Source organism: Pituophis catenifer, unplaced genomic scaffold (genome assembly GCF_029215685.1).
Source record: "Pituophis catenifer annectens isolate HBS135680 unplaced genomic scaffold, rPitCat1.0.hap2 SCAF_6, whole genome shotgun sequence".
Taxonomy (NCBI): domain Eukaryota; kingdom Metazoa; phylum Chordata; class Lepidosauria; order Squamata; family Colubridae; genus Pituophis; species Pituophis catenifer.
In genome coordinates, this window is record NW_027256886.1 from 578,985 (window position 1) to 604,849 (window position 25,865).

Consider the following 25,865-nt stretch of genomic DNA (forward strand, 5'->3'; position numbering starts at 1 on the left):
TTGCCCAGCGTCTCCCTCCTTTCCTCTTTTTCCCTTCCCAGGATGAGAGTAAGAGGTTCACTCGGAAGCAGGTCATCTGCCTTGACTTCCAGGCTCTCTTGGGCACTGAAAAGTCGGACCAGAGCTTCAGCCAAGAAAAGCATTCTGTCCTCCGGAAATCCATCAAGATGCCTGACATGAAAGTGAGCCAGGGCCGAGGGGTGATCTGGGAGCAAGTGGGGAGGGGCTGCTGGTTCTGGTGAGGGGGAGGAACACCACCAAGAGCCTCCAAACTTGTTTTGCTCTCCCTCCTGCTGAGCAAGTTCCATGTGGCACAGCCTGAGGCCAGAGCAAGGCACAAGGGAGCCGCCTCGACCTGTGGAAATATTTGCAGAGCCCCCCCCCCCCCCCCGAGGCTCCTGCCGACTTTGCCTGCATTCCCTTCCCGGTTTAAGACCTCCAGGTGCCCCACCGGCTGAGGACCCAGCCAGGGTCACGGCAGTGGCCTCCTCAGGGAAGAACGTGGGCTGTCCTCATTGCCTTGTGGCGGGAGGTACATTGCCAGTGACCCCTGGACACCCTGGCATTTCCTGGTGCCCTGCAGGGTGCAGGAAAGGGCAGCAGGAGCTCAGCCTGGGGAGGGTGAAGGGGGTCTGTTCTCCCTGCCCCCTTGAGCCCCCCAGGCATCCTGAACCCTCTGTGTGTCCCTGAAGGAGACGGACGGCCTTCTGCCCCCAGGCCTGGCTGGAGGGACCCCTCCCCTCCTAATGTTTTGTAATGTGATGTCTTGTAGGGGAGATATATCCGGGTACAAAAAATACGCTATCTCTGGGATTTTTCTGAGAAACACTTTGCCAGAGTTGGGTGAGTTTTCCGCTTCTTGAGAGGAGAAGGAGGAGGAGGAGCAGACAGAGGGCCCCTCGTGCCCAGTGCCCGCATGTTCCGCTGTGGCTCCTTTTCTAGGGCGCTCGAGGATGGCAACACTTGCTACCAAATGCACCACCAATTTGGAGGAGGGCTGGAGAGGAGGGAAAAGGCGCTCAGGTATGTCCCCCTCCCCACAATCAGCACCCCCTCCCCCCTTCGCTCCTCCTTTGATTCTGCTTTAATCAAGGATCTGATTAAGGCTGCAGGATCCCCAGCGGAGAAGTCCCCCGGCCAGAAAGTGATCTTCACACTTTCACACCTAATGTTGTACATGGTTGGATGTAAATGTTGCATTTAAATATTTTCTCAAACTTGAGTCTGGCCAAGCAATTAGAATTAAGCATGGGTGGTCACACATTTCCTCCCTCTCCCTCCCTCCCTCCCTCCCTCCCTTTTTTTCAAGTGCAAAAGAGTGTTTCAAAAGAGCTTGTCTGTCCAGAGAGGGTTGGCGGAAACGCCCTCGCCCTGATCTGGGTTTGGACCTTGGGGAAAGGGGGGGGTTCCTCCCTCCGAGCCCTGACACCTTCTTCTCCCCATCTGGGTTGGCTGGGAGGGGTCCCTCTGCCTCCCCGTCGGTTGCTGCGGCATGGGCTGAGGCGGCTTCCCCTCCCGCCTTCCAGGAGCTCCATCTGTGGTCCCAATGCCATCGAGATCGAAATCCGCCCCGTCTGGAAGCTGCTCTTCAAAGAGGTAACCAGCTGGTGTTTGCCTGCCTCTGCCCAGGCTTTGGGGGACCATAGCGAGGAGCCTTGGGGGTCTCGGGGTCAAAGCCTGACCTCTTTATTCAGGGAGGTCTCAGGCAAAACCAAAGAGGGTGAAGAGTAGAGCTGGATAATCCAAGGGCTTCTCCTTCAGGGGCCGGGACATTTCTCTCCGGGAGGTAAGGAACACCAGATCTTCTTCCCCAAAAGCCTGGCGCTCTCTTGGGAACCGGAGAGAGAGGACCGTGCCCACCGCTTGTGATGCCCAAGGGCAGCTCTTGGTCCCTCAGGCTGCCCTGACATCCTGCTCGTGTCCTCTGTCGGCAGATCCTGAACCCCTTCTACGTCTTCCAAGCCTTCACCCTGATCCTCTGGTACACCCAAGGCTACGTCGAGTATTCCTCAGCCATCGTCATCCTCTCTGTCATCTCCATCGGCCTCACCATCTACGACCTCCGGCAGGTGAGCTCCCCTCTGCCCTGGCCATTGGACGGAAGAGCCTCCCCACCCGGAAGCGGTTCGGTCAATGCCTTGCCCCTCCTCCAGACCCTCAAGGCAATGCCTGCAACATCCCGCTCCTTCCCCAGCACAACAACCCTGTGAGGGAGGCAGAGGAGAGCGGGGGGGCTGCTCAGCTTCCGTGGGGCAAGGAGTCTCTTTCCTCTGGCTTTGTCCAGAGACGGATTGTCCTGCTCAGGGGACCCAGCACTTCCTGGGCTGCAAGGCTGCCTTTGGAGGGATGAGCCCATTTTGGGACTGTACCCAGCTGGGGGGACCCTGCAGGCTTCTCCCCTGGGAGTCTCCCTCTTTCTGCTTTCCCACAAAGCCTAGCAGCATCTTCTTCCTGGGGCTCTTGTTCTGTGTGTGGGGAGGCTTTTTACATTCCTGTCTTAGCTCACTTGCCCCCAATTTGCTTTGGGGGGGGCTGTTTCTTGTGTGGGTAGCTAAGAGACCCACCACCAGTCCCTGCCTCCTCTGGCTTCAGAGAGGTGCATCATGGCAGCCCCTGAGAAGCCAATGTCCCTCCGCCACCGCTCCCCCCCCCACCTGGGGGAGTCTGGCTCCATGTGTGGTGGGGAGGGGCAGAGATTGATAAAATCTGATGCCAAATCTGATGCCTTCCAGGACCTGGAACTAGCCTTCTCTTCCCCTGGGGGGGCTGGGGGGTGGGGGGAGGCAGAAGAAAGAGGCAACCAGAGCCAGAGATGTCCGTTCCCAGCCCTTTAACCTTCCCCCCCCCAGCAATCCATCAAGCTGCACAATCTGGTGAAGGAGCACAACCAGGTGCAAGTCACTGTCTGGACGAAAGACGAAGGTGGGTTTGGTGACCCCCCCCCGATATTCCTGCCCAGCCCTTTATAATGACTGCTGGCCCCTGTGGGGAGGGGGCTTCCACAGTGACTCCCTGGTCACACCAAGAGCGTGTCATGGAGGCAGAGCGCCTCCTCCTGGATGGCCGAGAGGGGTCTTCAAGAAAGATCTCCCACTTGTTTCCTTCCCAACCGACGGCCGTTCCTGGAACAACCAACCTCTCCTGGCCTCCCCTGGGTGCCAAAAGGACCTCAAATGAAGGGTCTGAGGCTTCCGGTCCAGGGGTGCATCCCTCCCCCCCTTTCTCTTCCTTGCCAGGGAGTTCCACCATGGAGTCCTGTCACTTAGTCCCGGGGGACCTCCTTCTCCTGGAAGGCCAGCGCTTCTCCCTGCCCTGTGACGCCATCCTGCTGGAGGGAAGCTGCGTGGTCAACGAGGGGATGCTCACAGGTACAAGCCGGCTGGGCGTGTATCTAGGGGCGTTTCTGCTCCCCCCCAAACCGGTGGGTCTGGTGGGCAGAGAACGGAGTCTGGTAGGACCCCCCAAAGGTGCTTTTTCAAAAGGCAGCTGGGCTTTCTTCATTTTTTCTTGAAAACCTTTTGCTTCTCATCCAAGAAGCTTCTTTGGTTCTAGAACTAGTTCAGAACTGGAGAAGCTTCTCTGATGAGAAGCGAAACACCTTCAAAGAATAAGCCAAGGAGGCCCAGTTGCCTGAAGCACCTTTGGGGCCAGCGTGGCCTGGATGGCCGGAGTCTTGTAGGATGGACACTGGGGGAGCCCTTGTGTGTTATATGCATATGCACACGCTGTGGGGCCAGTGGGTATGAAACGCCGGAGGTCTTGGGATGGGGAGGACTTGCCCAAGGGGGCACCGCGCAGCTGCGGCTATCCCAGCGGGAGAGCGTTCCCACTCTCACTGCCTCTCCGCTTTGCCAGGCGCTTCTGCCTGAGGGCGCCTAGCCTTGAAGGCCATTTCTGGCCGCCTTAGCTTCCTGTTTGCTTGGAGACCCACCTGCAGACACGGCAGACGGTGGAGAAACAGAGCCAAGACGCCCTCCCCCCCAACCGGTGGGTCTGGCAGGCAGAGCAAGGAGCCTTGTTTCACGTCTCCCACACTGGGGTGAAGGAAGGGGCTTCTCTCCTGCCTCCTCAACCCCATTCCCCATCTTTTCTTCGCCTGGGTCGGACTTCGGCTTGTAGGTTCCTTGGGACAACTGCTGGTACGTTGTCACACCCCATTGGCTCCATTTTGAGGAGGGGTCCTGAACTGTGTGGCTTTTCCATGGCCTTTAGGTGAGAGCGTTCCAGTCTCCAAGACCCCCCTGCCTCACTCTGACAACACCCTGCCCTGGAAGGTGTACGGGATGGGCGATTATCGGCGACACGTCCTCTTCTGTGGCACGGAGGTGATCCAGACCAGGCGGGCAGGCCCAGGGCCGGTCCGGGCGGTTGTTCTGCAAACAGGTGAGTCCAGAAACAGTTGCTTTGCTCTCCTTGGAGATGGCACAGGTGGTGGGGTCCCCGGTAGCATCTGTGTGCATGTGTGGGATGGGGAGAAGGAGCCACCCACCACCAGTTGGAGGGGATACTCAGTCCTCAACCTTAAGAGTGTAAATAGAGCAGTTGTGGGCAGTTATGGCAACTTTATGACCGGTGGACTTCATTTCCCAGAATTCCTGAGCCAGCTGTGCTCAGGAATTCTGGGAGTTGAAGTCTAGAGGTTGTAAAATTGCCATAGTGAAGCAGAGTGACAGATTCCTGGACTTCAGAACCAGTACGAAGAAATTTATGGCCTTTTGCTTTTACATTCACAACATTCCTGATTACAGATTTGGCTGGCCTTGGAGTTCTCGGGTAGACAAGAGGTTAAATCTTGAATTTTACTCATAATTTCTTGATCGTCCAAAAATTCAGAACTCTAACACTTTTCAGTTAAGGAGCAAGTTGGATATGGGACATCTGATTTTTTTAACCATCCAGTCTGAATCCTGATCCCTCCAACCTGTTGGCCAATCATTTTCAGACTTTGGTAATCCACCCCACCTCCAAAAAACCCCAGACATCTGTCAGAAAGAGGCTGTTCAATTTCTTCTTTAAAACTTCCAGTGTGGGAGCTCTCACAACTTCTGGAGGAAACTTTGGTTCCACTGATTAATTGTCCTCACTGTTAGGAAGTTTCTCCTTAATTCCAGGTTGCTTCTCTCCTTGATTCCTTTCCATCGGTTGCTTCTTCTCCTGCCTTTGGGTGCTTTGGAGAACAGGTTGAGCCCCTCTTCTTCTCTGTGGCAGCCCCTGAAATATTGGATCACTGCTATCATGTCGCCCCTGGACCTTCTCTTTGTGGTAGTAGACATACCAAATTCCTGCAACCGTTGTTCATATGTTTTAGTCAAGCATCCGAAGGCAAAAGAAGAAGCAACGGATGGAAACTAATTAAGGAAAGAAGCAACTTAGAAATAGGGAGAAACTTCCTGACAGTTAGAACAGTTAGTAAGTGGAACTTCTTGCCTCCAGAAGTTGTGGGTGCTCCGTCACTGGAGGTTTTTAAGAAGATAACCTTCTTATCCTAAATAGTATAGGATCTCCAGCTTGAGTGTGTGGTGGACTAGAGGACCTCCAAGGTCCCTTCCAACTCTGCTATTCTGTCCCTCCCCCTTGGTGGCTGCCTCTTTCCCTGAAGGCTTCAACACCGCCAAGGGAGACCTGGTGAGGTCCATCCTTTACCCGAAGCCCCTGAACTTCCGGCTCTACCAACAAGCCTTCCAGTTCATCGTGGGCCTGGCTGTGATTGGCATCCTGGGGATGATCTATACCATCTGCTTGTACGTGATCCTGAAGGTGGGTCCCAAATGCAAAACTTCACTGGCAAGCGGGAGACACGAGGCTGCCGTTGCTGGCAGTCTCCTCCCTCCCTCCGTCCGTCCGGCTGGGCTCTGCTGCAACCTGTCTGGGCACACCAAGAGAGGCGCAGCTCAAGCAGCAGCGTGGAGGACGGAGGCACCTCTGCTGGGACAGCCTTCCCAGCCCCAAACTCCTCCTCCAGTCTGGTCTCTCCTCTCCTCTCCTCTCCTCTCCCTCCCACATTCTGCTTTCTGTGGGCTTTTCCCCCTAAAAAAGAGGTTTGTGGCTGGCAGAGCTGGCTATGCCCGGATTCCTGAGGAGGGGAAGGGTCAGGTGCATACGCATTTTCCTGGGATGTGCCCAGAGGAGGGTTGGCTAACTAAGGCAGGGGTCTCCAACCGTGGCAACTTTAAGCCTGGTGGACTTCAACTTTGCTGGGAGTTGAAGTCCACCAGGCTTAAAGTTGCCAAGGTTGGAGACCCCTGAAGTAAGGCAACCTCACCACCTGTGGACTTCAACTCCCGGAATTCATGCTGGCTGGCTCAGGAATTCTGGGAGTTGAAGTCCACAGGGCATAAAGTTGCCTTAGTTGCCCAGAGGATGTTCTGGGTCTGACGGGGTGGCCAGACCGGCTGAGCCGAAGTGGAGAGGCTGCAGAACTGGACCCGAATTAGCTGCTCTTATTCACAATGGTTGCTTGCTCAGGGAAACCGAGGACCGTGTTGGGGGCCACGACAGGTCCACGAGCCACTGATCCTTTTGAGGAGGGCATTGGCCCGTGGCTCAGCTGCTGGGTAGCTTCTTTTCCGACAGGATTCCTGCTGCTGGGAAGTCTAGGGTGGTGGTCTGTTATCCCAGTTCAGCCAGAATTACAGGTAGTTCTCAACTTATAACCATTCACTTAGTGACCATTCAAAGTTACAAGTGATTTATGGCCGTTTTTCACACCTACCACAGTTGCAGCATCTCCATGATCACGTGATCAAAAATGGTTCATATTTATGACGGTTGCAGTGTCCCGGGGGCACGTGATCCCCTTTTACGACCTTCTATTAAGCAGACTCAATCAGGAAGCCAGATTCACTTAACAACCATGTTGCTAACTTAACATCTGCAACGGTTAGCTGTGGTCAGAAAGGCCATAAAAAGGAGCAAAACTTACTAAACCACTATCTCACTTAGCGACAGAATTGTTGAGCTCAATCATGGTCGTAAATTGAGGACTATATGTAATGGACTCTTCAAACGATACGCCAAACCCCCCATCTCTGGGCTGACTCTGAACGCCCCCTATTTTGGAAAGAGAGCCCCCCCCCCTTCGGCACTGCCAATCATCCACTCGCTCCATCAGGGCTGCCTTCCTGGGGAGGGGGGAGCCAGGCCCCCTGGACGGGCTCCTTGGCTCGCTCTGCCCACCCCCACCAGCGTCATGTCCTTTCCCAGCAACCCGCCTCGGACACGGTGGCCATGGCGCTCCTGCTGCTGACCGTCCCCGTGCCCCCGGTCATCCCTGCGGCCTTGACCACCAGCGTCGTCTACGCCCAGCGGAGGCTGACCAGGAAGAAAATCTTCTGCATCAGTCCCCAGAGGATCAACATCTGCGGCCAGATCAACCTGGTCTGCTTTGATAAGGTGCGGCTGGGTGCAGGGCGTGAGTGCGTGAGAAGCTCCCCTGGGGGAGGCTGGGTGGATTCGGGGGGGGGGGGGGGGGGCTGTTCCAGGTCTGACGAAAGTCCTCAGGACGGCTGCCCTTGGCAAGGAGAATCAATCGAGTGGAATCAATTGAATTATGGGTGTGGCCATGTGCATGTGTGACCTCCCCCACTCCCCCCACTTTTGGCACTGTTATAGGGTCTCCTGCTTGAGCAGGGGGTTGGACTAGAAGACCTCCAGGGCCCCTTCCAACTCTGTTATTCTGTAATCCCAGATCAATTAATCAGTGGAACAGAGGTTGTGGGTGCTCCATCAGTGGAGGTCTTCAAGAAGAGACTAGACGGCCACTTGTCTGAAACAGACAAGTCTCCTGGTTGGGGTTGGACTAGATGACCTCCAAGGTCCTTTCCAGCTCTGTTATTCTGTCATCCTCCTTTCCCTTCCACCCTACAGAATTCTCTTTTCTTCAGACCTGCTCTACCTGCCCACCGACCCCCCTCTTGGCCTTTGTCTCCATTCACAAATGGAAATATTTGCCAGGCACGACATATGTTTAAAGTTGGCTTTATACATCTGCACATTTTTCCTTATATTATTTTTTCTTGTGTTTGTGTTTGTAATTTTTTTTATTTTTAAACAAACATACATAAAACCATCTTCAATTGCCAACAGTGTGTCAGTTGGTTACAAGTCTTTTGTGCGTCATTCACCAAATTCATAGCTTACAATTTACAGTTTACCTAAATTCTCATATCATCGACCTATTATATATCTATATATTATTATCCTCATTAATCATTTATTTGACTGTGGCTATTCCTTTCCTCATTTATTCAAAATATTCTAAGATTTGAGTTGATTTTTATTATAACTTTCATTTCATTCTCTTGAATCTATCCAATGATAATATACCTTTATGTTATATTTCACATAGTTCTACAATTCTTGCATTGTGAAGATCTCTACCATATTTCATTTCCATATTTTTTATCTAACCATTGATAAAATAGGTCCCATATCTTATAATATTGTTTATCTTCTTGTTCTCTAATTTCAAATGTCAATTTGCTCATTTCAGCACATTCCATGATTTTATTAAAAAAAAAAACACCAAATAGAGGGGCAGCTGTGTAGGGCGTAATCCTGGCGCTTTCTTTAACCTAGACAGGCACCCTGACCGAGGATGGGCTGGACCTCTGGGGCACTCTTCCTTGCCAAAACCAGAGGTAAGAAATGTGGGGAGCAAGATTAAAGAAGGCAGAAAAGGGGAAGATTATTGAAGATCCCTGGGAGCCTGGGAATTTGCACCATTGGCTGCTGCCTTCCATGCCACTTCCTTGGTCCTGCCAGGCAATGAAGCCCGGCCTTCTCCTGCTAGCTGCCAGGGGGCTCACATCTGCCCAGAGAGTCAGCTGGGAAACTGCCCTCCTCCTGCCTTGAACCCAAGTGAGCCCCCGCTGATCCCCACCTTCCCCTCAGTTTCCAGAGTGTGCACAGCTTCTCGGGGGCCCCGTTGCCCTGGGGGCCACTCTGCAGAGCCATGGCAACGTGCCATTCCCTTTTGCTGCTGGACGGGAAGATCCAGGGAGACCCGCTGGACCTGAAGATGTTCGAGGGCACAAACTGGGTGAGTCTCACTCCCCTCTGGCTGCTTCTGACACCAGATGTTCCCCCACCTCTTGTGGGAGAATTTTGGGGAAGGGAAGAAGCTGCCCCCCTCCTCCAACTTTCTCCCTTCTGCCCCAACGGCTGCGGTGAGCACTTCCAGTGACATTCCTGCTGGTGTCACCCATTGGCATGTTTCGGGATGGCACAGAGAGGATGGCAAGACAGCCAGTCTCCCCTTTTAGCAGAAGATTGCATGCTGGGTTCTGGGCTCCCTGCAGAACAGGAAGAGGGGATGGGATGGGATGGGATGGGAAGAGGCTCCCCAGGAAGGGAACAAGTGAAACCTTAAATCTTCAGAAGGTTTTCTTGGCTGGACAAATTCCTTTGGGGCATCCGTTTGACCCATCAGTTGATAGCCAAGGGCAGACCCTGCACTTCAGCTAAGCTAAGATAGGAAGGGGAGGCCCTGGAGCTCCAGCTCAGCTCTTTACTCCAGGGAAAGGCAGCTGGAGGGACCCATGGCCCTGAGGATGCCACCTAGTTCGGTAATACACATCTGCAAGGAAACTACCAGCCTCAGAGAGCTCCTCCTCCTCCCTTCTAGCACTGATAATGTTACCTAGTTGGGTCATGAAATGTCTGAAAGAAAACCCAACAAGCTCAGAGAGCACCAGGACCCCACAGTTCAACTGTTAGCTACAAATATTCCCTCCTGTTGGTACAAACTACAAACCCTTTTATTCTAGCAGGTGGCAGGGATAGAGAATTGATGGGCGGCTGCCAGGATGGCAAAGCTCTTGGTTGAGGCAGCTGAGGGTTTCTCTGGATCTGTAAGCTCTCGTGGACCTTCTGTGAACCAACATGGTCCTCCACCTTCTGGCTTTCTCCAGAAAGCTCTTCAATTCAAGCTGAATTTCAAACACAGCAGAAATTGCTCTGGGTTGTTTGGAGGGTTTCCAGACACCTGTTACATTAGAAGCAGGTGGAGGTTTTGCTCGCTGGGTTTCAGGCTGGCACATGGTTGGCACAGTAGACTCCCTGCCTGCTGCATTGCGTAGCCAAGGCTAAGGAAAAAGGGAGCCTGCCATTCAGCAGGAAGGTTGCCCTGTGGGGCTAATTTCATGTGCTTGGAGCCACGGCTAAGTCTAAGGCGCCCCTGGTTCAACTCCAGGATGGGCTTGCAATGCGCTAGTTGGAGTGTTGGGTTGCTTTGGTCTCTGTTGGCTCCTTTCTGGGGCTGTTTGCTTAATTTTGTTACGCTTAATCGCAATGACTTTTCCGCTTGCACTAACACGTGAAGTAACTGCACACCCTGGGATTACGGGCGGTTGAATGGCCTGTTTCTCAAGAGGTCACGATCGTGGCTTTGGGGGGAGGGAGGGAGGGAGGGCTGAAGGAAGAGTTTGCTGGGGAAGAGAGCTTGGGTGGGGCTGGGGGGCCACTCAGAAGAATGCCTGGAACAGTGCAGAGCTTCCTGTTTGAAATGGTCTAAGCAGGTCTCCTGAAGAAGACCTCCAAGGTCCCTTCCAACCATGTTATTCTGTTATTCTGCTGAGACATGGAAGAGGAAATTGGCTGCAAGAAAGAGGCAGGTCTGGGATGAGATGGTACAAATGAGAAAGGGCCCCCTGCCAAAATTGCCTTGGGGGCCCAAAGGGGGGCCTGTGGGCGGTGATCAAAGCCTCTGCTGGATTAAGAGGAGAGGCTTCTGCAGAGGAGGCTGCTCCTCTCAAGGTCTCAGGGTGGGGGGGGGGCTTTTTGGTCATCCCAAACCTGGCAGGGCTGGACCCCCAGCCTGGCCTGACCCCATAAGGGGCTCAACCAGGGTGGCTGGTTAAGAATTGGCCTGCTTCGGTATAAGAGCTGCGACTGGAAGGCAGAAGACCTCTTCAGGCCCACCCTGCCCCCTGTTCTGAAGACAAGACCCCGAGACCTGGAGAGTTCAGATACTTCAGCCTGGAAATGAGCAACTGAGGACAAAAAATTCCTGATAGTGAGACCAATTAACCAGAGGAACAGAAGTTGAAAAGAAGAATTAGGGGTGACATGAGAGCAGTATTCCCGTATTTGAGGGGCTGCCCCAAAGAAGAAGAGGGGGGGTCACCCAAAGGCAGGGCAAGAAGCAACGGATGGAAACTCATCAAGCAGAGAAGCAGCCTGGAATTAACCAGTCATTGGTCTGAAATGGCAGAGGTTCTCCTGCTTGAGCAGGGGGCTGGGCTAGAAGACCTCTGAGGTCCCTTCCCATTCTGTTATTCTGCTCTTCTGTTTAATTTCAGACCTGGCCAGGCTGAAGGAAGGAGGCGGGGGGGGGGGGGTTAGGAGGAGGTGGATTCCCCAAGTGGCCAAGAGCCCCCCGGGTGGCAAAGAGTTGGGTCATGCAAAGTAGAGCTTTTCCATCAGTGCTAAGAAACTTAGGTCCTGCCTTGAGGGGGGAGCAGGCTGTCTACCTTCCATGCCCTGAGCAAACTGCACAAGAACACAATCCTCTACGTACCCAACCCTCTCTCCCCCCCCTCCCCCATGTCATGCTGGCTCACATTGTTCTGCTTCTGGTTTGCCCCCCCCCCTCTCTCTCTCTCTCACACACACACACACACACACACACACACTCACCCCCCCCCCATCCACACTTGCCCATCTCCTTCTCAACTAGCCAGAGGGACCGAAGCTGCCAAGTCTGGATCCAAGGACAGTTGGAAGAGTGGGGGTGGGGTGGGGGCTTCATTTTGTTTCCCCAGACCAGAGTCCTTGTTTTCTTGATTCTCAAGACTGTCAACTAGGCTTGTCTGGTAGCTGTTGGTGGATTTGGGGAGGGGGCTCCCATTTGCTCAACTTTTTTCCCCTGCTTTAGGTGACATTTTTTCCTTTATTTCTTTAAGGACTTTCTTTCTTAACGACTTCCTCCAAGGGATCCTTTAGATGAGATTCCTGGGCTTCCGCACTCACCCCAGTCTTTGGTTAGGGGGCAGCTGGGAGACCATTCCTCCAGTCTCTGAGGACTGGTGCCTATGGAGATCATCCATCATCCAGGTCATGGTTGCCCCAAAGATGCTTTTCCAAAAGGCAGCTGGACTTTCTTGGGTTTTTTCTTTGAAAACGTTTTGCTTTTCATCTAAGAAGCTTCTCCAGACTTCCTCCCTCCCTTCTCTCTCTCTTTTTCCTTTCTTCTTCTCCCCTCCCCCTCTCCCTCTCTGAAGAACCAAAAAAGCTTTTTGGATGAAAAGCAAAATGCTTTCAAAGAAAAACACCAAGGAAAGTCCAGTTGCCTTTGGGGCGATTTGAGGAGAGGCATATAACCAAAGTCACCCTGACTCCTAACACAACGGCAGCCCCCAAGCCCACCGGCTGAAGCCTTTCCTTAGTCCTAAACCCCCCCACCTGGATTCTCTCTGAAAGCAGAACCAGGTTTCCAGCGGGCTGAATCCCCACTTCTCCTTCCCATCAGATGCACCGTCTCCCCTGCAGCCTCCAGGGAGACCTTCTAATGCTTCTGGTTGTTTTTCCTCTCACCAGGAAATGGAAGAGCACCGGCCGGAGAAGAGCAGAGCCAGCCTCCCCGAGTCCTGCCTCCTTGTGAAGCCGGGCCCTGCTGCTTCCCAAGTAAGCCGGTTCTCAGGCCCTCCTTTGTCCCCCTAGAAAGTGGGGCAGGCAAATGAAAATGGTAGAGGGCCTCCTGAATGAGCAGGGGGATGCATTAGAAGACCTCCAAGGTCTATTCCAGCTCTTTCTCTGATTGATTGATTGATTGACTGGTGGAAAATCAGGGGTGGGAATTCTCTGACCAGGAAAGCTTGGGGGGGGGGGAATCTAAGCTCGCAACAAATGAACCAGAATGGATTTGCATTTGGAGCTGATTTTCTGCCCAGATGCAAGCAGGCAACAAAAAGGCAGGAGGAGGTCTGAGTATTTGAGCAATTATGGCATTATTATTTAATCCTTCTATTTATTTAAGCCAGCAGTGTCAGGAGCACCTCCCACTGCTTCCTACTGCTGCCAACTCGCTGGTGGGCCACAAGTGGGATGAGAGATGCCGGGGGAGGGTCTCTGTTCAAGTAATCTGGATTTAGAGCTTTACAGCTTTAAAAGCCAGGATAAGGATTGAATGGAATTGGGAGGCAGGCTGGCAGCGATGCCACAATGAGCCAGGGTTTGGCTTCGGAAGGAGCAAAGCCCTCCCCAGTTTTAGATGAAGCTTCTCCCTCATCGGATCTCCCAGCCCATAATAGTTCTGTCTTACCTAAAGTTGGGTGCCCTACTCCTTGGGCCCACCGTTCATCCATTCTCCCCCTGCTGAAGGCTGGGTGGGAGACAGTACAGTAGCCCTCCACTTACAACCCTTCGTTTAATGAACATCCGAAGTTATGACAGCACTGAGAAAAGTGCCTTCTGACCAGGTTTCATACTTATGACCATTGCAGCATCGTTGTGGACATGTGAACAGACTTTGAGCGCTTGGCAACCAGCATGTAGTTGTGACCGTTGCATTGTCCCAGGGTCAGGTGATCAACTTTTGCCATCTTCCAGTAAGCTGACAATGGGGGAAGCTGGATTTGCTTAACGGCTTCTTGATTCACTTAATGACTATGGCAAAAAGGGCGTAAAATGGGGCAAAAGTCACTTAACAACCGCTTTGCATAGCAACAGAAATTTTGGGGTCAATTGTGGACGTAATTCAAGGACTAACTGTATTAGTGACTGCAGCCCAAAATTGTCATATGGGGGCCATGAGCAACGAAGCTGGCAGTGCCCACAGTCCAAAGTCCCACTGGGCCACCTTCCGAAACCACCGGACTCTCCCGCCAGACCAAGTCAGGATCTGTGGGAGGAGAGCAGGGTTGGAGGCATGGAAACCACGGAGAGGTCCAGGAGGGAGAGGCTCCCTCCTTGGCTCTTCCAGGAGGCTCATCCGCTGGGACGCCCAGGCTTCTTTCTTCCTCCAGATGCAAATGTGAGTTGGACTTGATCCAAATCGCCCCTCTCTTCCGCCAGGGCCCTGTCAGGTCCTGAGCTTAGCTCCAGAACTGAAGATCCCCCACAGCTGTGGAAGTCTAGCCTCCTTTTCAGAGGAGACCAAACCCTGCCTGTGCAAGACCTCCAAGGTCCCTTGTTATTCTGTTTACAGCACAGCTGTATGAAACCACAGCCCTGAGGGCGGTTGGCACCTTTCTTTGCCCCCAGCAAGCATTTGCTCCGCTTAAAATCCTCCCCGGCCAACCGAGGGGCAGCTTGTGGAAATTAAGCCTCAGCCTGCCCTGATGCCACTCTTTCAGGCACACCCAACCAGGAAACTGAAGGTTTGAATGCTGATACTTTGAATGCTACTTTTATGATGAAAAAGTTGCAGTAACAGGATCTGGCAAGCCCGGAGACACTCCTCACTTCGAGAGAACTATTACAGGTCAAGCCTGAGATGTAACCTTCTTCAATTATCTGCCTTTTGCAAAAGCCTTGGTGACGACTTATGTAACGGAATAGAAAAGTTGGCAGGGAGGTTTTCTAGTCCAATTTCTACTTCAACCCTAAAACATTCCAGAAAAATGGCTCTCTAGTTTCTCCTTAAAAACCTCCAGTGATGGAGCCCCCACAACTTCTGGTGGCAAGCAGTTCCACTGGTTCATTGTTCTCATTGTTAGGAAGTTTCTCCTTACTTCCAGTTTGCTTCTCTCCTTGATTGGTTTCCATCCGTTGCTGCCTCTCCTGCCTTCAGGGGCTTTGGAGGATAGGTGGACCCCCCTCTTCTGTTCCTGGGGGTGATTCCTGCATCTGCTTCCCTCCCCTCCCCAGGCCCCCGTGGAAGGGATCCTAATCCTGCATCAGTTTCCCTTTTCCTCCTCGTTGCTGAGGATGTCGGTCATCACGCAGGAACTTGGGAAGAGCAGCTTTGAGCTCTACATGAAGGGAGCCCCCGAGACGGTGGCCAGCTTTTGTGAAGAGATGACCGGTAAGGGACGAAGAACCAGCAGCCCTCACATCATTCCCCCCTCCATGTTCGGCCCCACCCTAGACAAGAAACAGGGGGGTTCCTCTTGGCAGACACGCAGGAATCATCTTAACGTCCCTGCAGGTCACGTTTGCGTGGGGGGGGGGGTTATCTTGAACACGACCAGATGGGGCTGCAGACTTGGGAAGGTTTAGCAGTAGCACTTAGACTTATAGAATGCTTTACAACACTCCTAAGCAGTTTACACATTCAGCCTCTTGCACCCAACAATCTGGCTCCTGATTTCACCATCCTCGGAAGGATGGAAGGCCGAATCAACCTTGAGCTGGTCAGAATTGAACTCCTGGCTGTGGGCAGGGTCACCTGCAATGCTGCATTCTGACTACTGTGCCACCATGGAAGGAAGGAAGGAAGGAAGGAAGGAAGGAAGGAAGGAAGGAAGGAAGGAAGGAAGGAAGGAAGGAAGGAAGAGCACTTGGACTTAAATACTGATTCACAGTGCTTTATAGCCCTTTCTAAGTGGTTTACAAAGTCAGCTTCTTGCCCCCAGAAATCTGGGCCCTCGTTTTACCGACCTCAGAAGGATGGAAGGCTGTCAATCTTCAGCCGGTCAGGATTGAACTCTTGCCTACGGGTAAAGTCAGCCTGCAATCCTGCAGGTTTTAGTAATTCCCCTTCACCCCAAATTGAAGCCCAGCTGGGAACCATCGCTTGACCTCAGCTGTCAGGAGACAGGAGCTTCTGCATGGCAGCCCTGTGGCTGGGGGTGGAGTGAAGTCAAGGGAGATAGAAGCCAGTGAGTTGGGTAGGGGGACCACTATGGCCAATGCTTGACTGAGCCCATTAATACTCCCACACCAGCAGAAGTTGCTGCAACAAAAGAGGCCATCTCCTTAAAGTCCCACTACCTTTATTAACATGTCATGCAAGATAATGTTCTCTCTACTTTTGGAGGCTGATTTGAGACACTCTTTTGCAGCTGCCTGGATTGTTTCCCTGTGCAAATGGGAAAGTGTCTTTATTTGATGGATTGATTGATTAAATTAAATGTATTGTCTGCCCATCTTACTTTAGGGTAACTGAGTGACTTACAATCATAAAAAATAAAACTGTACAAAGATAAAGGCATAAATAAAATAAAATACTACATACAGCCAAATACAGTGGCCCAATTATAGATGGGGAGGGGGAATCAGTTGTTAATCGATCAACCGCCTCCATTGTGAACTTCCCGGCTTCGGTGGCTTATTCAGGGCAGGCGAGTTCCTGAGTTTTTCTGATGCACAACGAAGGTGCAGGTCCATTGTTCCTTTGGCGGCTTTCCCATCATTGTACCACACGGTGGCTGGTGGAGGCCTTCTCTGTGTGGGCTGGCTTTCCTCCAGTTCCAGTTGGGTCTGTTGGGCAGAATCCGAGAAAAGAGGGCTGGACCAGGTCCAGGCCCACTTTGAGATCCCGTGAAGGCTGAAAATCCGAGATTGATTGGCCGAACAACCTGGCACTGATTCCTGCCTGGTTGGTGGGGATGAAGGAGGAGTTAGGAAGGTCCAGGCATGGGTGGAAGACGGGAGGGCCTGTGGGGAGAAGGACCCCAAAGCCATGGCTGTGGATTGTCCAGCCGCTCTGGTGCCTTCTGCCTCACCCCAACGTTGCCCGATCAAATCCAAAAGCAGGGAGGGTGTCACAGCATGTGGGGTGACCGTCTTCACACCACTGACCGCAGCCTCTCTCCCTTCCCCAGTTCCAACCGTCTTCCATGCTGAGCTGAAACACTTCACGGCTCAGGGCTTCCGAGTCATCGGCCTGGCCCACAAGAAGCTTGAGCTTCCCCAAGGAGTGGCCTTCAGTGACCTGGAGAGGTAAGCATGCAGAGGGAGGGGCAGCTCTAGCTCTCTCTGGCCTCCCTTGCAGGGGGACTTAGGACCAACCCGGCAAGATTCAGCTTTTCAGCTCACATGCTCATATTCTCACTTCTCCAGGTTTTAGCTCTGCCAAAAGCTTGTGTCCAAGGCAACTGGAGAGGAAGAGTAGAACACAGAACATAGCCTCACAGGGTTAGAATTAGAATTAGAATAAAAGAGTTGGAAAGGACCTTGGAGGTCATCTAGTCCAACCCCCCACCCAAGCAGGCGACCCTACACCATTGCTGACAGATGGCAGCCCAGTCTCTTCTTGGAAACCTCCAGTGTGGGTGATGAGAAGGAAATGTTTGCAAATCTCTTAATCCCAGCACACAATGCTCCAACTGGGCCATCTCTGGAGTACACACATACATTTACCTTATGTTCCTCTACATTGAAAAGCCCCAGTCCTTGCAACTTTTGGAGCTGAATTTCCTTGCCATATCTTCAAAGAGAAAGCCCCCCCCCCCCAAAGTAAGCCCTGCTCAAGGGAAGCCCATGCAGGACAATGAGAACAAGTGGAACTATCTGCATGAGCAAGGGGTTGGACTAGATGACCTCCAAGGTCCCTTCCAACTCTGTTACTGTTACTTGCCTCCAGAAGTTATGGATGCTCCATCAATGGAGGTTTTAAGAACAGATTGGACAGCCACTTGTCTGGAATGGTGTAGGGTCTCCTGCTTGAGCAAAGGGTTGGACTAGATGACCTCCAAGGTCCCTTCCAATTCTGTTATTCTGTATTCTATTCTGGAGAAGTAGTATCTGGTAGAAGACCATTCAAGATCCTAGCGCTAAGGAGAAATTTCATGACAGTTAGAAAAATTAATCAGTGGAACGACTTGCCTCCAGAAGCTGTGGCTGCTCCAACACTGGAGATTTTAACGAAGATATTGGTCAACCATTTGTCTGAAATTGGATAGGGTCTCCTGCTTGGGTTGGACTAGCAGACCTCCAAGGCCCCTTCCAACGCTGTTATTCTGCAGTCTGTATTCTGTGAGCTGAGGTCAAGCCATGTTGCCTCTTCCCTGCCTCTCCTTCTCACAGGGAGGAGCTGGAGTCCGGCCTGACCTTCCTGGGCCTGCTGGTCATGGAGAACCGCCTGAAGAGCGAGACCCAGCCGGTCCTGCAGGAGCTCAGCCAGGCCCGCATCCGGAGCGTGATGGTCACAGGTATGCTGGGAGGGAGAGCCCTCTGCTAGTGGTCGCAGGGGGAGGGGGCTCAGCCCTTGCACAGCAGCTGAGGGGGCTCTCTGGATTGGACAAGTCTTTCAAACTTGTCCCACTTGCCTTCTGGGGCAGGAACAGGTAGGGACGGCAGACATCTTAGCATGTTTCAGGTTCCCCAGGAATCTCCCACATTCCAGGTGCTGCTTTGGTCCAGCTGCCTCAGAACTGCCCGCTAGCCAGTACTTCTCTCCTCAGCCCCCAATCCCCCCACCCTTTTTGCTTCCCTCCTTCCTTTAACAGCTCCAATTTGGTGGCTTATATTCCAGAAGTGCCAGGACGCCTCCTAGACTCTCCCCACTTTTCTTTACCTCCAAAACCAGAAATGCAGCTCTCAGGATCATGTCACAGCAGAAGTTGGGAGTCTTTGAAAGGGCTGCTTTGGACCTTACCGGATCTCTTCTGCCTGAGCCCTGGCCCGTATTTAGATATTTGGGCTTATATCTGCCAGCTCCTGGTTATTTTAAAAAAGATTCGGGCTTTTGATGATGTTGCCTAATTTGAGTAATGAAACATCTGCAGGAAAACAACCAAGCTCATAGACCACCAAGGACCCCCCAGTTTTCCTTCTCCTCCTTCTCCTTCCTCACTCCTTCTAGCACTGATGCTGTTCCTTAGTTTGGATAATGTAATGTCTGCACGAAAACCATCAAGCTCAGAGTGCATCAAGGACCCCTCATTTCAACCCTGAGCTACAAATATTCTCCTTTATTGGTAGTTGAGCTTTTGCTGCCCAGGACTTGATGCTGGGCCTCTGGGAGAGTTTGTTCCAGATGTGCCGATCATGGTGACAAGCATGTTTCCTTTTGAAGGCTGCCCCAACCTCATCTCAGCCTTGCATGTCCCCAGGCGACAACCTCCAGACGGCCATCACCGTGGCCAAGAGCTCTGGGATGCTTCCCAGCACCAGCCAGGTGGTCCTGGTGGATGCCCAGGAGCCAGAGGATTCCTGCCCAGCATCTGTGACTTGGCAGCTGGTGGAGGAGGAGAAGGCACCCTTAATCATGGGCCAAGACAAGGTAGGGCAGCTGCCCCAGAGGAGAGGTGGCCCAGGAAGGTGAGCAGGAAGGGCTTGGAAGAAGAGGAGGAGGAGGAGGTTGGTCTGGGTTGTTTGTAGGCCAGGAGAGGGGCAGGCTGGCCACGTTCGTCACCTTCCTAGAAGATCATCTTGGTCTCTCTAGCCCAAGTTTCATAGACTCAAAATGGAGAGAGTGTCAGGCTCCAAAGCCCAAGAAAGACCCCTTATGATCCTTCCAAGCAGATTTTTAAAAAATTGTTCTCATCTCTCGACAGAATCTTGCCAGGGTAAAGCATGGTAACATCCCCATAAGGCATATACTCTGGGAACTGTTAGGGAAGAGCCGTCTTCACCACTTTCTCCCAAACAAACTCTCTGAACTGAGTTGTCTCTTGCTCCTCCCCCTCCCTCCTGGAGATCCATCTCATCACTACATTTCATCACAAGTCCTGCTTTCAGAGGAGGGAGGGGGCAGGGGGTGTGGGTCTGCCCCTGTGACATGGCGAGGGGAGAGAAGATTTGGGCAGCAGCTGGCCACTTGGAAATGGGATTTCCTGGAGGGAGCAGAGAGCAAGTTCCTTTGACGATCTAGGGATAATTCACTCATCATTAACTGGCTCAGTCTCTATGCCTTTCATTTCCATGAACCGCCCACAGAAGTGGGGCCGGATGGTAATTGAAGCCTGATTTTCAGGACCCCCATATCACCCTAGAGGACCCCGGTGCAAAAGAGGAGGGGGACAACTTCCACTTTGTCTTGAGTGGGGCGTCTTACCAGGTGCTGTCCAAGCACTTCAGCAGCCTGCTGCCCAAGGTGAGTGGGGAGGGGGCCTCCTTGCTGTGGACCCTGAGTGGGGAATCGGTTCCCTTTTGTTTTTGATTTGCCCCCAGCCACTTCCAGGGCACCCGGCCCCACCTGCCTTCCTGTCCTCCTGGGCCCCCTTTTGGCCCGTTGGGTGACTGGAGTCTTTCTTCCCGCAGGTGCTTCTGAATGGAACGGTCTTCGCCCGCATGTCTCCATCGCAGAAGTCCAGCCTCGTGGAAGAGTTTCAGAAACTTGAGTGGGTCCCTTCTCGTGATCAGGGAAAAGGGGAGAGGGGCTGAGTGGGTGTTCCTCCCTCCCCATCTGCCCCCAGGGCTGTTCCCCGGCTTAGCTGCCCCTCGAGTTCTGAAGTGTTGGCTTCCAGTGGCCTCTTGGGGACTCTCTGTCTTTCCTGGTGCCCAAAAGGGCTGCTGCGAAAGGGCCTCCTTGGTCAGCCAACCAGCCCTGCCCTCCGGCTCCAAAAGCAGCCCCACGTCACAGCAATGACCGAGGTGCAGGCAAGGGAAGGAAGTGGGGAGGGGAGCCTGTGTGTCCAGCAGAGGAACCCCGTGGAAGGCCCTCCTGGCCAAGACAGAGGGCAGAGGGGAGCTGTGGAAGGAGCAGAAGGGCTGCCCACCCAGGCTACAGTGCTGCAGAAAGCATGGACCACCTGGGACCCCAGGAAGTATGGCCGCCCCGGTTTCACCCCAAGGGGAGGGCATGGGAGGCATATTTGGTAGGAAGCGTCTGCCGTGGGTGTGTCTCTGCCCAGAGATTGAGTGATCCTCTCCTCTTCTTCTTCTTCCAGTTACTACGTGGGCATGTGTGGGGATGGAGCCAACGACTGTGGGGTAGGTGAAGTTCCAGGGTTTTGGAGGTTGTTCTCGTGTGCCCTGCCAGTCCCGTTCCCCCAAATTGGAAGAATCCAGGCAAAAATAGCTTGTAGAAACTCTCACCTTTCCAGAGATGATTTAGAACCACCTCCATTTTTAAAGTCCCAATTCCTCACAGGGACTGTTGTTGTTTTCCAGGCCCTGAAAATGGCCCACGCCGGCATCTCTCTCTCGGAGCAGGAGGCCTCGGTGGCTTCCCCCTTCACCTCCCAAATCCCCAACATCGAGTGTGTGCCAGCCCTGATAAGGTACGTGGGGTCTCCACAGTGGCCACTGGAGGTTTTCCAGAAGAGATTGGACAACCATTTGCCCAGGATGGTTTAGGCCGGGTCTCCTGCCTGAGCAGGGGTCCCTTCCAGCCCTGTGTTTCTATGATCTTGGTCGTGGGGTGAGACTAGAAGACCTCCAAGGTCCCTCCCAACTCTCGTATTTTGTTATTCTGTTATCCCTGGAGGTCTATTCCTCCAGAGCTGGCTAGAAGACCCAACTAGCAGAGGGGCCACCGGCCCCCCCCCTTTCCTCTCCCTTCTTTCCCGGGTTGCGCTCTGCATGCCTTCCTCCCTGGGGGCTGAGGAGGGAGGCTGCTGCTTTCCTCTACTAACCCTCTCCTCTCCTCCTCTTCTGATGGCAGGGAGGGCCGGGCTTCTCTGGTGGCCTCCTTTGCCGTGTTTAAATATCTGACTCTCTACGGCTTGGTCCAGTTCATCGCTACGGTCCTGCTTTACTCGGTAGGTATGGGGCAGTGCTGAGGATGGCTGCTAAGGGGGTGGGGGTGGGGGTGGGGGAAGGACACAGTGGCTTCTAAGCTGATGAAGGCGCTCAGTCTGCCAGGCAGAGATACCCGGAAGTTGAGTCGTGGCAACTGGACTTCTTGAGGGCTCCTGGGTGCTCTCTGAGCTTGCTGGTTTTCTTGCAGACGTTTCATGACCCAAACTAAGTAGCATCCTCAAGAGCATCTAACATCATTGCTACCCCTACCCCTAACCCCCCAACCCCCCGTTTTCCTGAACAGCAAGCTTGGAAAAGGAACCACAGCCAACATCTGCCACATATTTTCTATCATTACCAATAATCTTCAGGTGTTCTTGGAGGAAGGCAGGTTTCTGTCTTACTTCTGGGAGTGGCATAGGACTCAAAACAGGCAACCAGTTTGCGGGAATAATTCGAATCTCCTCATGAACCATGCACAATGATACTCACGCAATTATAAAACCCTTCCTGGAATTTGTTTTCTTTCTAGCAACTGCAGATCCTGGGGAATTACCAGTTCCTGATCCAAGATATCTGCATCACTCTTGTGGTTTGCCTCACAAGTAAGCAGCTCTGGTCGTGCCCGGTTTGTCCCAGGCCATCATCAGTGGGCACATCGGGGTGCATTCATGCCAGCTGTGAAACTGGGCAAGTGCCGCACAAGACGCAGGCAGAGCAGCAGAGTAGAGCAGGAGGGGCTGCCCCGACACCAGCTGCTCCTTCCCACAGCATGCTTAAAACGGGTTTTCTGGGTTCCCACAATGTGATGGTTGTGGGACAGCTGGATTCAGCACTGGGGGTAACAGCTGCTGGAGGAACCCTGAGGGGGCCAAGAGATTCCCTGGCAATCATAGGCGGAATGCGCTGACTGGGTTGGCACAAAATACCCAATCAAGATGAGCATTTTGTCTGAAACCGACTGCCAGTCTTTGCTCGCACAGTTAAGCGTGTTGTGCCAACCCACCAGTTGGCATCAAGTTGGCCCTCTCTTGGTCTGATCTCAGCCAGCAGAGCCCCATCTGGACAGGCAGTGCCAGGGCTGCGTTGCTGACCTGTCTCTTGGGCATGGGCGCCCCCAGGAACAGCTCTGCTTGGGCATCAGGCAGCTGGTGGCTTGCCACTCTGTCTTCTCCCCCCCTCCACCTGAAGCAATGTTGGGTAGGAACCCCGCCCCCCCAGCAAAGAAAGGGTGGGTGGGGTGGAGAAGGGGCCCGCTTTTCCTTGGGGCACCTGGAGATCCTCTGGAACGTTCTCCCTCTGTCCTCCCAGTGAACCTGACCCACGCCTACCCCAAACTGGCCCCCTACCGCCCCCCTGGACGGCTGCTCTCTCCGCCGCTGCTGCTCTCCGTCCTCTTCAACGTGGCCCTGAGCATCCTGCTCCAGCTCTTCGGCTTCCTCTACGTCAAGCAGCAGGCCTGGTACTTGCAGCTGCGGGGCCACTGGTGAGTGCACCCCCCACACACACTGACACACACACACACACACACACAAATCCGGGTGCTTCGGAGGATCTTCCAATGGCGGGACCTGGCCTGCTGCCTCCCCAGGTCCTGCTCCTGGCCTGGCCTGACCATTGGGAGCGGCCGGAGAAGGCCCCTGGAGGGAGGGTGGAGGGCTGGTGGTGAGGGACCCTCCCTGCTTCCCTCCTTCCAGTGGGTGCCCTTTGGGAAACCAGACCACCTGCCCAGGCAACGGGACGGCCAATGCCACAGCACAGAAGCAAAGCGTTTTGAGCTACGAGACCACCACCCTCTGGCCCCTGGTGACCCTCAGCTGCATCGCCTTCGCCTTCGTCTTCTCCAAGGGGAGACCCTTCCGGAAGCCCATCTACACCAACTGTGAGTGAGAGCCCCCCCCCCCCCCCCCCCGCGCTCTTCTCCCCACGGCTGGCTTGGGGGTTTGGGCAGGAGGGAAGGCTTTGTGGTATTATAATTATTATAATTATTAATTAATTATTAGTTAATTATTTTTAACGGTGACCCACCCAGAGCAACTGGCCCTGTTGCTCTGGGTGGGTCACAGTTAAAGCGGGATGAGCAGGAGTGAGGAAGAACCAGGCAGGAGGTAGTAAAAGCCACAGGTCGGGCTCAACTCCCACCTAGCCCCCACCTGGCTTGGGAGAATCGCTAGGGGTCAAAGGGGCTCTGTGCTCTCTGCTTTCAGAGCTTGGCGGGTTTCTTGCAGACGTTTCTTTACCAAACTCAGTAACATCATCAGTCTACTACTAGCACTGATGATGTTACCTAATGTTACCTAAAGGACCCAACATTCCTCCTCCTCCCCCCATACCCTTCTCCCTTCCAGCTCTGATGAGGTTCCCTAGCTGGGTCATGAAATGTCTGCAAGAAAACAGCCGAGTTCAGAGGGCCGCCAAGGAGCCCTCAGTTGAAGCCTGAGCTGCAAAGATTCTCTCTTTATTGCTCTCTGCTTTCAACCGTTCCAGGATTGTGGTTGGGCCGCTGACTTAGGGATGCTAATATGCCACTTGGGCATCAGACGTCCTATCGTGGGGCGGTCATTGGAGGCCAGTGACTCCCCTTGTTCCTTGAGCTTCCCAGGGGCTCCCTGTGGGCCTGAGGCCCCATGCAACTGCCCATCCTTCTGTGGGGTGCCACTCGTTCCCCAGGACTGACAAGACTCCCCCTCCCCCTTTTCCATCCCCAGATATCTTCTCTGGCATGTTGTGTCTGCAACTGGGGGTCTCCCTGTTCCTCTTCTTTGCTGATCTTGAGGGGGTCTACCAGAGGATGGAGGTGAGCAGGCAGGGGGCCTGCCAGTTTCCCCAGAGGCGAGTCGGGTAAACCCTACAAGGCAGAATGGGCTCCTCTTGGTGAGGAAGGAGGGGGGAGTCACTAAGCCCAACTGATGGGGAGCCTCTCTCGCCCCCTTGCAGCTTCTCTGCACCCCAACCATCTGGAGGGTCTACGTCCTGATTATGGTGCTGGCGTTCTTTCTGGTCTCCTCCCTGGTGGAGGTAAGCAAGGTGTCCCTCCCCAGGCAAGGATCCGGGGCTGCTGGGCTGGAAGCAAATGGCTCCTGTCCTGGGGCTGTGGCAGGAAAGGGGGAGGGGGCTGCAGGATGGGAGCTGGCTTCAGGACCTCTCCTCTCTTGCCAGAGGACTCTGTGGCCCTCGGCTGACCCCAAACACTCTTTCCCCCTCCTTGAGTCCCACCGGGGGGTCCTGATGGATGATCTCTCTGGCCTCTCTTGCCATCCTTCCAGACTGGGGGTTGGTTTGCTCCCCTCCCCTTCCCAAGTGGGAGCCTCACTCATCCCCATGGCATTGCAATGGGGAAGGTCTGCCTTTGGGCTGGTCTCTGGTCTCTTTCCTTGTCCTCCCAACCCTCAGCAGGGCACCCCCACAAGTGGAAAGAGTGGGGCACCAGCCTGGGCTGGGAGGCAGCAGGACAGAAGCGCCCCCCACCCAACCGGAAAAGGGAGGGAGGCAGCAACTCACTCCTTTTAAGCGGAGGACCGAGTTGCCGCTAGAGGACCCCCCCCCTTCCAGGGTGGGTGGGCCTCTGAGGCGCCTTCAGCGGCAAGCCAGCGACCCCCTTGGCCCCCTTCCCTCCCCCTCCCAGGACGGCGTCCTGCAGAACCGGCGCCTGTGGCTGCTGATCAAAGCGCTCTGCCGCTTCCGCTCGTCCAGCCGGTACCGGGTGCTGCAGCGGCAGCTGGAAAGGGAGGCGATGTGGCCGCCCCTCCACGGGCGAGACTGGGCGGACGACGCCGGCAGCTGCAGCCAGGCCTACCTCAACGCCGCCTTCGAGCGGGAGGAGCCCGCGGGCCGCCCGGGAAGCCGCACCGGGGATTCTCCCGCCGAGCCCCGCAAGGGGCATCCGGACCCGCAGGAGACCCGTCGCTGGCACCGCTGCTCGGAAGGGCCTTTTCCCCGCGCGGCTGCGCCCTAGTCGGGGAGGGAGCTGGCCGAAGAGCCGCGGGGCTTCCCAACAGGCTGCCTCGGGCCCCGGCGCGCAATCAAGCCAAGGCTGCGGGATCCAAGCTGGGGAGGGCTCGGGGCCGCCCCCGGTGACCGCCTCAGACTGGATCCGGCAACCCTCTCCTGCTGGGACGCCTCGATTTGCTCTCCGCTCCCCCGCGGGAGCCGCCGAGGCTTCGCTTGCGCGCTCTTTGTGGGCGGGCAGAGGGCAGCACGGGGGAAGCTCGGCCGCAGAGGTCCCAAGGGAGCGTCTCCCAACCGGCGGAAGAGTCAGGAGCCGCAGCCACAATTCCTTTCAAAATCATTCCGTTTATTGGAAACGCCCGGAGGGGGAAGGCGGGCTCGGCTCCCAGTCGCGCTCAAAGGCCGGG

General features: G+C 54.2%; 1 protein-coding gene across 1 annotated transcript; it reads left to right on the forward strand.

The window, feature by feature from the left end:
• Window positions 1-916: 916 nt before the first annotated feature.
• Window positions 917-25,465, forward strand: LOC139317819 (probable cation-transporting ATPase 13A5). The gene is made up of 25 exons (XM_070944910.1): window positions 917-1,023; window positions 1,527-1,596; window positions 1,935-2,069; window positions 2,850-2,922; window positions 3,237-3,368; window positions 4,213-4,383; window positions 5,600-5,757; window positions 7,204-7,392; window positions 8,578-8,639; window positions 8,893-9,040; window positions 14,809-14,965; window positions 16,707-16,824; window positions 17,911-18,035; window positions 18,939-19,108; window positions 19,802-19,921; window positions 20,089-20,168; window positions 20,718-20,760; window positions 20,941-21,050; window positions 21,434-21,530; window positions 22,043-22,115; window positions 22,822-22,996; window positions 23,208-23,392; window positions 24,219-24,307; window positions 24,448-24,528; window positions 25,136-25,465. The coding sequence occupies exons 1-25, from the start codon at window positions 917-919 to the stop codon at window positions 25,463-25,465; spliced, it is 3,198 nt and encodes a 1,065-aa protein (XP_070801011.1).
• The last annotated feature ends 400 nt before the right edge of the window (window positions 25,466-25,865 follow it).

Bases quoted from the DNA above. Each gene is read 5' to 3' on its own strand.
- LOC139317819 (XM_070944910.1), top strand. From the start codon at position 917: ATGTTCCGCTGTGGCTCCTTTTCTAGGGCGCTCGAGGATGGCAACACT. The intron at 22,116-22,821 runs GTAAGCAGCTCT...CTGTCCTCCCAG, and splicing joins TCTTGTGGTTTGCCTCACAA to TGAACCTGACCCACGCCTAC. The intron at 24,529-25,135 runs GTAAGCAAGGTG...TCCCCCTCCCAG, and splicing joins TGGTCTCCTCCCTGGTGGAG to GACGGCGTCCTGCAGAACCG.